At 43.9% G+C, this 12,072-nt stretch overlaps 1 protein-coding gene across 1 annotated transcript in view; it reads left to right on the top strand.

Annotated features, from left to right (window-relative positions):
- The window catches only part of HDAC9 (histone deacetylase 9), a 657,492-nt gene that overhangs the window by 588,736 nt on the left and 56,684 nt on the right, over positions 1-12,072 (top strand). The window contains exon 23 of the mRNA XM_059728942.1: positions 11,294-11,427. Within this exon, the coding sequence (XP_059584925.1) occupies positions 11,294-11,427 (134 nt within the window). The remainder of the gene's footprint in view (positions 1-11,293; positions 11,428-12,072) is intronic.

Here is a 12,072-nt window from a genome sequence, read left to right as displayed (position 1 = left end):
GGCCTCAATCACAGGGACCCCAGAGAGTGTGGGGTGCCCTAGCGCCAGGAGGGCGCGTTATTGTTCATAGCGCCAGGGAAGGCACAGCTCGCACGCCAGTGCGTGAGCAACTGGCGGCGAGGAGCACGGCCAGTAGGTTGCGGGTGCAACCCGTAGGTTGCAGACGGGGACCTAGACCCCGGATTGCGTGTGGGGGAGCATAGACCCCGAAGGCGCAGCTCGCACTCCACTGTGCGAGCAGCTGGCGGCGAGGAGCGCGGCCAGTGGGTCACGGGTGCAACCCGTAGGTTGCGGATGGGGACCGAGACCCCGGATTGCGTGTGGGGGGAACATAGCCCCCGGCCCCAGGAAAGGGGCGGTATTACTGAGTAGCACAGTGTGGGCACGGCGAGCCCCAGAGAAGGGGGGAGCGCCATACTGAGCAGCCCTAGAGAGCGGGGCCATACTGAGTAGCCCAGTGTGGGCGCGGCGAGCCCCCAAGAGAGGGGGAACGCCCTTGTACGTTATTGAGTAGCCCAGTGTGGGTGCGGCGAGCCCCAGAAAGGGGGAACGCCATTGTGCTTTGTTGGGTAGCCTAGTGTGGGCGCACGGGCATAGCAAGCCCGGCCGCAGGCTAGTGCGGTAACACCCCTCAGACCAAGGCAGGGTGCTGCGGTTGCCCCTGAGAAGACAAGGAGTAGCAGTGCAGGGAGCCAGAGTCAGGGAGGGTATCCGTGCGGTTGGCCCATAGGACCGGAGGCCTGCTGGAGAGTCCCGGAGCGGAACCACACCGGCAGGGGAGGCCCAGAGTGGGCCAGGCGAGAGTCCCAGCAAGAGGCTGGGCATGAGAGAGGAGGCCCGGGAAGTGGGCGTATAGACCGAACAACGTCCATTACATCTGCGAGGCTTGGGGCGTGGTATTAGGGGCTGGTAGGAGCCACGCATAGCCCATAAGGCTAGGGCGCTTAGGTAGCGCCCATTGTACGGGGAGACCCACGAGGGGTCCAGGAGCTGACAGGCCCGAGGAAACACAAGGCAGCCTCCCTATTACATATATTCCATCAAGACGTAGCGGGCAAGAATGGAGGGTGCCCTCGGGCCGGAGTAGCGTGGTGAGTGGGCCTCAAGGAGATCATGGCCCTCCGCGAGGACCCCGCCGTGACATAGCAATATTGCAATATTGGCTTGGGGTAATCACTGCATATGTAACTTTCCCATGCTTGTTAGGAGGGAGGGGTGTAAGATGCAAAACATTTACTAGTGTTGTTTCAGAGGTCTTCATTCAGGAATGTTTATTTCTCAAAGTTATTAGAGAAGGGGCCTTAAGCACACTTGTAACTTGCTGAACCTAGCAATAAAATATCACAAAATTATGTCTTTATCCTTTACCCAAAATTATCTGGGTGAGCTAAGTTGGTTAAAATTCAAAATTGACAAGTGCAAGGTGCTGCATCTAGGGGGAAGGAATCTGCAACATACCTATAGGCTGGGGAACACCCTTCTCAACAACACAGTGGCTGAAAGGGATATTGGAGTCATTGTTGACTCCAAGATGGATATGAGCTGCCAGTGCGAGGAAGCAGTCACTTTGTCGTGCATCTATAGGTGCATCACAAGCAGGTCCAAGGAGGTGATCCTTCCCTTCTATGCGGCACTGGTCAGGCCACAGTTGGAGTACTGCGTCCAGTTCTGGGCGCTGCAGTTCAAGAGGGAAGTGGCTAATCTTGAGAGGGTCCAGAGGAGGACCACTCGCATGGTCAGGGGGCAGCAGGCCAGGCACTATGAAGATAAACTAAAGGGCCTGAATCTACTTAGTCTCCACAAGAGAAGACTGAGGGGGGGGGTGGCCGTCTATAAATTCACTAGGGGGGACCAGCAGAAAATAGGTGAGGCTCTGTTCTCCCAGGCACGACCTGGGATAACAAGGAATAATGGCCACAAATTGACGGAGAGCAGGTTCAGGCTTGATATCAGGAGGCATTACTTTGCAGTTAGGGCTGCCAAGTTCTGGAATGGGCTCCCAAGGGAGGTGGTGCTCTCTCCTACCTTGGGAGTCTTCAAGAGGAGGTTGGATAGATATCTGGCTGGGGCATTATGATCCCAGCACTTGTTCCTGTCCAGAGCAGGGGGTCAGACTTGATGATATGTTCAGGTCCCTTCCGACCCAGAAACTATGAAATCTTTGAAGGAGTGTGTCCCCATCACATGTAGTTCCTTATTTATGTAGCTACCCACATACCAAAAGTTCAAATTGCATATTACAATGACAAAATCACAATTTACAGTTTGCACCAGTGTTGCTTAATTCTGCTTCTCAAAGTTTATTTATGTTTACATTGCTTCTGCATATATGTATATAATATATTTATATATAACAAAGATTAGGAAAGGCAACTTTAGCCATTGTCTGGCTAAGCTGGTAAGGACAGCTTTAAATTAAATACTATTTGGGATGATGAGAAAAAACAACCAGCCACTGTAAAATTGTGATCAAGAGATGAGAGGTAGGAGAAGCTAAATTCTGGAAAATAATACGAAACTATAATATGGTTAAAAAAGATACAAGAGGTAAAACAGCAGGACAGTCTGTAAAGTCTGTTTGATGCCTATATAACAAAGCAAGGGGTGCAAGGATCATTCAGGATGAATCTGAAGCCATAGTATGTAAAGAAAACTGTGACTCAATTGGCATTACAGAGACATGGTGGGATAACTCTCAGGACTGCATTATCAGCATTGAGGAATGTAGCTTGTGCTTGAAGTGTAGGTATGGGGAGAAAAGGTGTTGGCATTGTACCATATGACATTGCCAATGTGTAGGGGGTGCACACAGGTGCACGTACACCCCCTGAATGTGGCGGTCCACCCCCTATGAAAAGGCACTGCTGGCAGTGATGCAGTGCCTGCAGGCAGTCACCAGTCCTCCTCGACACTGCCGGCAGCATCTGCGGGTGGTCAGCAATCGCTGCTGGCCACCGCCAACACTTCTGGCAGCATCTGTGGGTGGTCACCGACCCCTGGTCAGTACTTGCCCCCCCCCGCCAACAGTGCCAGCAGAGTCTGCCGGAGCTCCTCGCTTACCACCGCTATGTTCCCGCTGCCGCCAGTATCGCCGTTTCCCCACAGCCACAAGGGACACACATCGTTCATGCCATACGACAAGAAGATATACCTGTCAAGAGCCTTTGCTCCAAGGTTCAAGGTCCAAGAGGAAGTGAGCATCATTGGCAACCATCATCATCAGCAATCCCTCACAGTTGAGGATGATTATCTTCCATGATTGCCTTATCTGTGGGTCCAAAGATGGCCCACAAGGTTAATCTGGGATTGACAAATTCTATTGCAACTCAGGCACATGTTTCCAAGTGGGGTGGGTGGCTCTGGATTCTTGATTCAGTCCATGATATGCTGTTTCTATTGCTCCTGATTTTCCATCTTCTGTTATCATTGGGAGGTTTCAAAGTACTGAGATCATTGCAGCAGATTCTATCCATTTGGGGTGGTCCTGGATGATAATCTCCCATGAGTTGATGTTGTGTTTTTTTTCAAGTTGGCCTTGAAGATGTCTTTAAAGCATTTTCTCTGCCCTCTTGAGCCTTAACTGAGCTAGGAGAATAAAACTTGCTTTGGGAGTCTGGAGTCAGACATTTGGATGATATGGCTGGCCCAGTGAAGTTAATGTTGGATGATCATCACCTCAATAATCATGGTGTTTACTTATGATAGGATGTTAACATTAGTGCATGTCTTGCCACTGGATTAAAAGGATCTTCTGCAGGCAGTGTTGATGGCATGGGTGAGTGGTAGGGGGACACCAGCGGACATGACGGAGGGGGGTCCCCCAGTGGCCAGCCAACTGGGGGGGGGAGGTGTGGTCTACCAGGAGCTGGCTGGTGACCGGGGAGGAGGGTGCTCCCCAGCAGCCAGCCGGTGACTGTATGTAGAGTCAATTACCAGCCGGAGTGATCGCTGTCAGGAGGGGCACCAGAGCACTCTCGGGGTGGGGGTGGGGGGGGCGCATCTATGTATATTCATAGACTTCATAGACATTAGGGCTGGAAGGGACCCTGGAGGATCGTCAAATCCAGCCCCCTGCCCCAGGGACAGGAAGCCAGCTAGGGTCAAACGATCCCAGCAAGATAAACATCCAAATGTTTCTTGAAAGAGTCCAGAGTAGATGCTTGCACCACCTCTGGAGGGAGTCTATTCCAGGCCTTGGGGGCTTGGACTGTAAAGAAGTTTTTCCTTATGTTCAGCCTAAAACTGTCTTGGTGGAGTTTGTGACTGTTGGACCTTGTCATCCCTTGGGGCACTCCGCAGATCCTGATGCACAGCCCTTATATACTTATAGGTGACCACCAGGTCCCCCCTGAGCCTGCGCTTTTCCAGGCTGAAGAGTCCCATGGCTTGCCGTCTGTCTTTGTAAGGCCTGTTCTCTTGCACTTTGATCATGCGTGTGACTCTCCTATAGACCATCTCAAGCTTCTCCACATCCTTCTTGAATTCAGTAGAAAGAAGAACATGTCACTAAGGAAGTGTCAAAATAATCGCATCTATGTGTAGGAACAAAATAAAAAAGTGTCAATGCATAGGGGCAAAAGCCAGAAAGCAAAGGCAAAATATAAGTTGCAACTTGCAAGAAGTGTTAAAGGTAACTGAAGGGGTTCTAGATCTACAGTATGTTAGGTGAAAAAGAAATCAGGAAAACTGGGTTCTCTACTCAGTGAAGAAGGAAGTCTGGTAACAGAAGACACCAAGAAAGAGGGTTTGGTCAACACCTATTTGCTTTAGTCATCAAAAAAATAAAAGCAACTTGCAACTAGATGTCTCACAGAACTATTATTAAGAAAAGAGTTGGAGAGAGGCAGATCATGATGAGAAAAAAGCATTGGAGAACTTTTGAATCATTTGAATACATTTAAGTCAGCAGAGCCTGATGGAGTTCCTCCCAGCATTTTGAAGGAACTAGCTGGAGAAATCTTAGAAGCCATGTCATAATTTTGGCAAAATCATGGGTAATAGGCAAGGTTGCAGATGACTGTAGAATGATTAATATAGTGCCCACTTAATAAGAGAACAATGAAGGAAATGGGAGGTTATAAACTGGTCAGACTAACTTCAATGCCTGGGAAGTTACTAGACTAAATTATAACATATTCAGCTTGTAAATATCTGGAAGAGAAAGTGGGTGGATACATAACTGAATGCAAGCAAAGCAAAGCAAAATGATCATTGTGCATTGGGAAGACCTTCTCAAGTAGGATTTCAGAGTGGTCTGCTTTGAGTCCAGTCCAGTTTAACAATGTTATTAATTACTTGGATACATGAGTAGAGAATATACTTATAAAATTTGCTGGTTTCATAAAACTAGAATGATCGTAGACATTTTGTAGGATGGAACTAAAATTCAAATTGGATAACTGTGCTATAGACAAAATGAAATTCAATAGAAGCAAATAAAAGGAATTTCACATAAAGGACAAAAAACAAATGCAAAAATAAGGAATGGGGGTGTAACAGGTCGCTCTCCCCAGTGCCATCTTTTGCATTATCTGAGCCCCATGTGGAGCGTCCTTGGAGTTCCCTTAAGGTTTCCCGCTCTCCAGTTGCCTGCCACATCTTGATGGAAATATTATAAGTGGGAGACTGCCTGTTGTTTTTGTATGTTGGGGTCCTCTGCTCATACCAACTTTGACCCCAGTCTTTCTCTAGCTAGGCCTCCCCGTCTAAACCTATCGGTAGGGTTTGACTCCAAGGCTCTAGCTCTCTAGTCTTGGGGCTCTTGGCTCTCCTTTTTCACTCTAACCTGGAGCACAGCCTCCCTAGCCCAGCAGCCCATCCACTGGCCCCACGACCAGGGGACTGCAAGTTCAAAGCCAGGCAAAGGCCCCAGACCTCCAAAATCCCAATTCAAAACAAAAAAAAAACCCCAACCCCCCCCACCCACACATACAGTAGCACCCCAGGTGCAGCAGGCCCCCCCTCAGCCCTTTTAGGCTTGTCCTCTCTGGCATTGGGCCTATGCCTCAAATACTGTACCTTCTCTGTCGCTGTGCCTGTGCACCCCAAACACTGTGCCTACACAGGCGCTGGAGTTGCCATATGGTGGGGCTCCAATGAGGTCTCCTCCTTCCCCAAATAGCCTCATCCAAACCACCAGTGTTATTCAATAACAAAAAAAATATGAACAGTCCTGTCCATGGGCAGTAACCGCCACTAAGAGAAAATGTGATTAAAGAAGGCAGCACGCCAGCTTACATTTACGGAGGGGTTTGTGCTTCAGCTCCTCACTGTTGGCTACAGTCCTTCTTCTAGGGTTGCTGCTGTCTCTCAGGGGTCCTCCGTAGTTCCTCTCCTCCAGCCTTTGGACTGCTCACCAACCCTCTCCAGGGAGCTCTGGGACACACAGCCCAGGGTTTTTATAGTCCTGGTCTGCCTCCTTCCGGTCAGCTGACTAGCTGTCCAGGCTCAGCTTTTAACCCCCACCTTCCCAGCCTGCTGTGCCCTGAAAGTTTGAGTCTTAAAGGGGCAGACCTGCCTTCTGGTAACAGGGTTAGGGTTCCTTGTTACAGGGGGATAATTGGTTTGGCAGTACTATAGTCAAGAAGGATCTGGGGATTATGGTAGATCACAAACTTAACTTGACACAGCAGTGGGATGCCATCACAAGAAAATGCAATTTTTGACTGCATTAACAGAAGCACTGTATGCAAAATATGAGAAGTAACAATGCCATTCTACTCAGCATTGGTTAGGTCTCAGCTGGAATACATTTTCTTATTTTTGTACTACCTTTTCAGGAGGATACAAAGAAACTGGAGAAGGTACAAAGACAGGTAACGAAGATGATAAACAGGCTGGAATGCACTCTGTATGAAGAAAGTTTAACAAGAACTAGGAATATACCATATTTACTCAAATGTAAGATAACTGTGAATTTAAGATGATATCCTAATAATTAGCTTGTATAATTATAAAGTTGCTATAATTTTCTGGGTATAGAATCTAATTATTGAAGGTTTGCTTTGAATTTTTCCCTCTCCCACTGCTACAGAAGGGAAAATAAATCTCGGGGTTCAGGTAGACCCCTTACCTTCTACCTCCCCCAAATTCTTCCCTGTAACTGGGGGGGGGGGGGGGGGAGAAATCTCATCTGTATTTGAGTAAAATGGTAGTTTTTGAGAAGAGGCAGTTGAGAGGGGACAGGCAGCAATGATCTAATATTAAAAGACTACCATAAAAATATGGAGAGAAAATTTCAGAGAACATGAAAAGAGGCAATAAGCCAAATTAGTCAAAATCAGGTTAAATATCAAGACACGCTTCCTAAGGACAATGAACAAGAAGTCTTTTGGGAAATGGTGGAATCTCATTCATTGGAGGGTTGGAAGCGGCTGGATACAGATTTATCAGAGGTTTAGGAACAGTCAATTCTGAATCCATGTGGAAGGTTGGACAAGATGACTCCTAATGTCCTTTTCAGTCCTAGATTGTGTGACTTGTACAGGTTCCATACAAATAAATATAAGTAAGTAAATCTAAATATAATATGTAATTCTGGGTGCATCTACACAAGACACTACTGCTCAGTCATTACTGTGTGTTTATTTAGTACTAGTATTAGCAAGTATTAAATAAATTCAGTAACTGTGCAGTAGCATTGCTGAACATCTTTTAAGTGATGCTACAGCTCAGTAGCCTAATAATACTGCACAATAGTGTATTAGCACTGTCTGTTCTGTGACATGCTACTGCTCAGCGTCTTATGTAGATGTACCCTTTGAGTAGAAGAACTAAACATATTAAACTGCAAATTGTAAAAATATTGGTTGGTTTACATTTTCACATTTTTTTACAATATATGTATGTATATATTATATAAAAAGAGTGTGTATATACACATGTAGGGTGAGTATGTGTGTGAATGTGGGTTTCAAAGAATGAAACTAGCGTTTTCCAGTTTTTACAAGCAGGACCTGAAAGTCAACATACATATAATTTGGTCTTCCTTAATGCTTACAGCTTGTGAGATTTGTTGGTACAATTTTGCATCCACAAGCTTTTTGTTTGGAGAGAAGGTTTTGGCAAAATTTAATAAAATTAGGGAGTAAAATTTTCAAAACTATTCAGCAGTACCTTAACTCTGTTCCCACTGAAGTAAATGGAAGCTTTACCTTTGTCTTCAAGATCTTGTAGTTTGCCTTTGTGAAGTGCTTTTACCCCACCATAGGTAAAAAAAAGCACTAGATTTGTGAAGAAAGCAGGTATCTCAACATATAAATTACTAAAATTGTGCCTGAAAATAATAACTGGCAAAAAACCATGCTCACAGTTTCCTGGCACATAAAATGAGGCTAATTTAAAAAAAAAAATTGGCAACTTCTGCTTAAGTATTACTAAATTTACTGAGACAGCACATTTACAGTAGCATTTGAGAAATACCACCGTATATTTAACCCTTTCTTGCTTACTATTTATCTACTTGAAACAATCATTTTTTAAGATCCATAGAGAGAGATTTTTAAAAAGCTACATCCACTTTGTTGTACCCGCAGTCATGAATGTGAATAATTGTGGGCACAGTTGAGGCTGTGGACTGCACCCACTAATTCAGGTACTTTAGATGTCTAAATGGCTTGACTTGTGCCATCAGTTAGTTGTACCCGCTGAATTACAGACTCAAAAAGGGATACCTATTTAAGGCTGGGCTGAAAACCAAGCCCCTAGCATTATTCACACAACTTTCCATTTTAAGCATATAGCCGAACCTTTTCTCTTCATATAAAATTCTTTCATAGTAATAAATCTTACACACTGCAGTAAAAGCAGATCCTTTTAGAGTATGGCAAAGCCAAACTGAAATGATTTTTTGAAGCCACCATTAGAATTGGCACCACTGTCAGCAGTCTCAGCAGAGGGCCAAGAATTGAATCTGCTGCTAGTTTTTGAGGGTTCATGTGAGTCGGAAGGTTCAGGATTATAAATGCTTGGCTCACCCCTTTCTTGCCCCTCAACAACCCAATGTTAGTTGCTGGGGAATTTGGAGACAAACGCAGTCTCACTGTACAAAAAGAGGTGACTGGGTCTTTTCATAGTGCTTGTTACTATTTTCTTTTTGTTTTTCTTAATTATTTGGCATGAACTACAGCCCATACTAAAACCATTACTTGACCGGGATTCCTTTTTTTCCATTTTGTTACTTTACACTCCAGGGGATTTCCTTTAGGAAGCTAATATCTTTCTAAGGTTGCTATAACGGCACAGGATCCGAGTCTCTTTGTTAAGAATTTCCATAACTTGTTCAGTCATGGCAGCATTGGTATGGTTGGCTAAAGTAATTTCCTCCCCCTTCAGCAAGTCACATTTACTTTCTCTGAGTAACTCTACTGAAGAAAAGTCCCCCTTTTCTCTTCTTGGTTTTGTTTGGCAGCACATTAACCAGAAATTGGGTTGGGAAAGGTATATATTGTATGACTAATTGTATGAACATCTCCTAAGGATCCAATAAAATATTATAACACTGATATTTGTAATAGTATTAGGAGAGCAAGCAACAAATTAACCTTGTAAAGATGTCTATCAGAAACACTGCAAGCAAACTGCTACAAGAAGAGAAAGCTATTGGGAGAAACATAGAGTTTATTGCCACATCTACCCCAGAAAATTATGGTGTGGCTGTGGTGACTCTTGTGGTCATATAATGTTTTCAAAATGTGCAAAGGTATTGAATTCAGTAGAACTTTTCCCTCCTAAAAAAGTTGAATAAAGTGAGGGATAATAGTGCTGTTGGACTCCTCACAAAGCTTAAGGGAGAGTTGTATGGTATGTGGATGTTGGGAGCCCATGAACTAGTCATTCTTCATTTGCTTTAAAGGCTATATGTACAACTCACAATACTGCTGCTGGCACTCTCATGAAATCAGTCTGAAGATCACATGTGTAACGTGCAGACAGAAATAAATCCTGTAGGTAAAAGAAAGTAGAAATTGGCAAAAGATCAAAGTTTATCCTTCTTCCTTCACTTTTATTATCTTGGCTAAATCTGGTCTTTTGATTTTTTTTTTTTCCATGAGGATTGGTTGAGTTTAAATAAAGGACTTAAGATTTTATTTGTTTTTCAACCTGCATGTAATTTGAACCACAGTGTAGTGGGTTGGGTACAGTCAAAACTCAATTTCTTACAGAGCTACTGTAGGATATGAAATAATTTAAAGAATGAATATGTCACCTCAAGAACTTTGGGATCAACCTTGTGATGGTTGGCTAAGATGAATGTTGTAGAACAAGTGACAAGTAGAATTTTGTGAACAGTTAGGAATACGTGGAATAATTAAAGCTTATTTTCTTAATTAAATAATATGTTCATGCTTAGCTTTCAGTCAGATTATAATAAATGGGACTACACATTTGAAAATTACCCACTTTTTCCACAAAAATTGATAAAGTAAAAAAAATTGAAAAAATTTAACTTGACTCTAATTGCAGATTACATTTAACATTGATGCCCCCTTAGTCATTACTATCAAACAGCAGATATAAATTAGCTCCACCAGCGAACTCTGGTTGTGTTACAGGAATACCTAAGCACTGCAGGTCAGAACTGAGGAACAGCGGCAAAGCGTCTTAGGAAGTCTTGAGCAATTTAGACCTGCAATAACTTTGGTTACTGTTATTACTTTAGTTACTTAGACCTGCAATAACTTTGGTTACAGCAATTACTATTAGCACCAGCCCTTAATAAACATTAAAATGAAATCAAGAATGTGCAAAATGGGTTGTTGTTGCTTACTTTTTCCACTGCAGTAGTGCACTAGGATTGGGAATGCATTGCCCTCCAAGCCATTGTACAAATGTGTAGGAAGAAACAGCTGCTGCCCCAAAGATTTTACAGTCTAACTGGAGAAATTAAAAATAAGTATATACTTGAAATTTTTTAAATGTTTCGTATAACTTGTGGAACTAAACCTGCAACCCTTAATCAAGGCTTATGTAAAGTGGATGGAATGATAATTGTTAATTGGCAGCAAAAGGAGTATGGGAACCATCAACGTCATGGTTCAACTAATCTCTAGCTAGTAGGGATTAGAATGAGGAGTAGATTACCCCATATCTTCCCAGTAGTGAGTTTTATACACCTTCTTCTGAAGCATCTGGTTTTTGCCACTATCAGGAATAGGATACTGGCCTAAAAATATCTTGTCCTTCTATGTGTTATCCTGGGGTTTCCTGCTTTCTAATACAACAGATGTGAAACATGCCTTTAACTTCTCTCTGTTCTGCTTTAATAATTTGCACTACTGTATTTGAATATTAGGTTTTGGTCACCTAACAAAGCAGTTGCTGAAGCTAGCGGATGGTCGTGTGGTGCTGGCACTGGAGGGAGGACATGACCTTACTGCCATCTGCGATGCATCTGAAGCCTGTATAAACGCCCTTTTAGGAAATGAGGTAAAAGATGAATCAGAGAGCTAAGAGAAAAGTGCTGCTTTTTGTTCTGAAAGCTCTGCCCTTTGTTTTCTTTTCATACACAATGACAGTGAAAGATTTTCCTGTCTGTATAAATAAAAATGCCAATTGCATGCATCTTAGTAGTGAGCAAACCTCAAGCAGAAATTATTTTGGTTTGGATAAGTATTCCAAAATCAGATGATGATTATATGAGCCTCTGGGGTCTGCAAAATAATCCTGAGGAAGGGCTCAGTACCTAGCTGTTCCCTCAATGACAGGCATTGTGCCTTGATATCAGTGGAAGTTAGTTGTGCTGGTTAGCTCTTGGGATCTGATCTTTCTGCCACTTATCACAGAAAAACAAGCTCTCTCAAGATATTTGTTAATTTGTTGGACTGTAAATAAATAGTATAAGTACATGTGGTTGCAATATTTTGACACTGAAGGCTTCATACAAACATTCCATCTAGAAGGTTTTTTTGGGGGGGGGGTAGATCAGTTTGAAAATGCCCCCCCCCCGCCCATCTAACTCAATAATTATATAAGTGCCAAGAGCCTGATCTAAGGTAAGTTGGGCGGGGGGAAGGGCAGGTGGGATGGGAGGGTGGTTAGCGGAGGGTCTCGGAGGAATCAGAGGACTAGTAG

Source organism: Alligator mississippiensis, chromosome 5 (genome assembly GCF_030867095.1).
Source record: "Alligator mississippiensis isolate rAllMis1 chromosome 5, rAllMis1, whole genome shotgun sequence".
Taxonomy (NCBI): domain Eukaryota; kingdom Metazoa; phylum Chordata; order Crocodylia; family Alligatoridae; genus Alligator; species Alligator mississippiensis.
The sequence above is the reverse complement of the archived record's forward strand: the minus strand, read 5'-3'. Positions and strand labels throughout refer to the sequence as shown.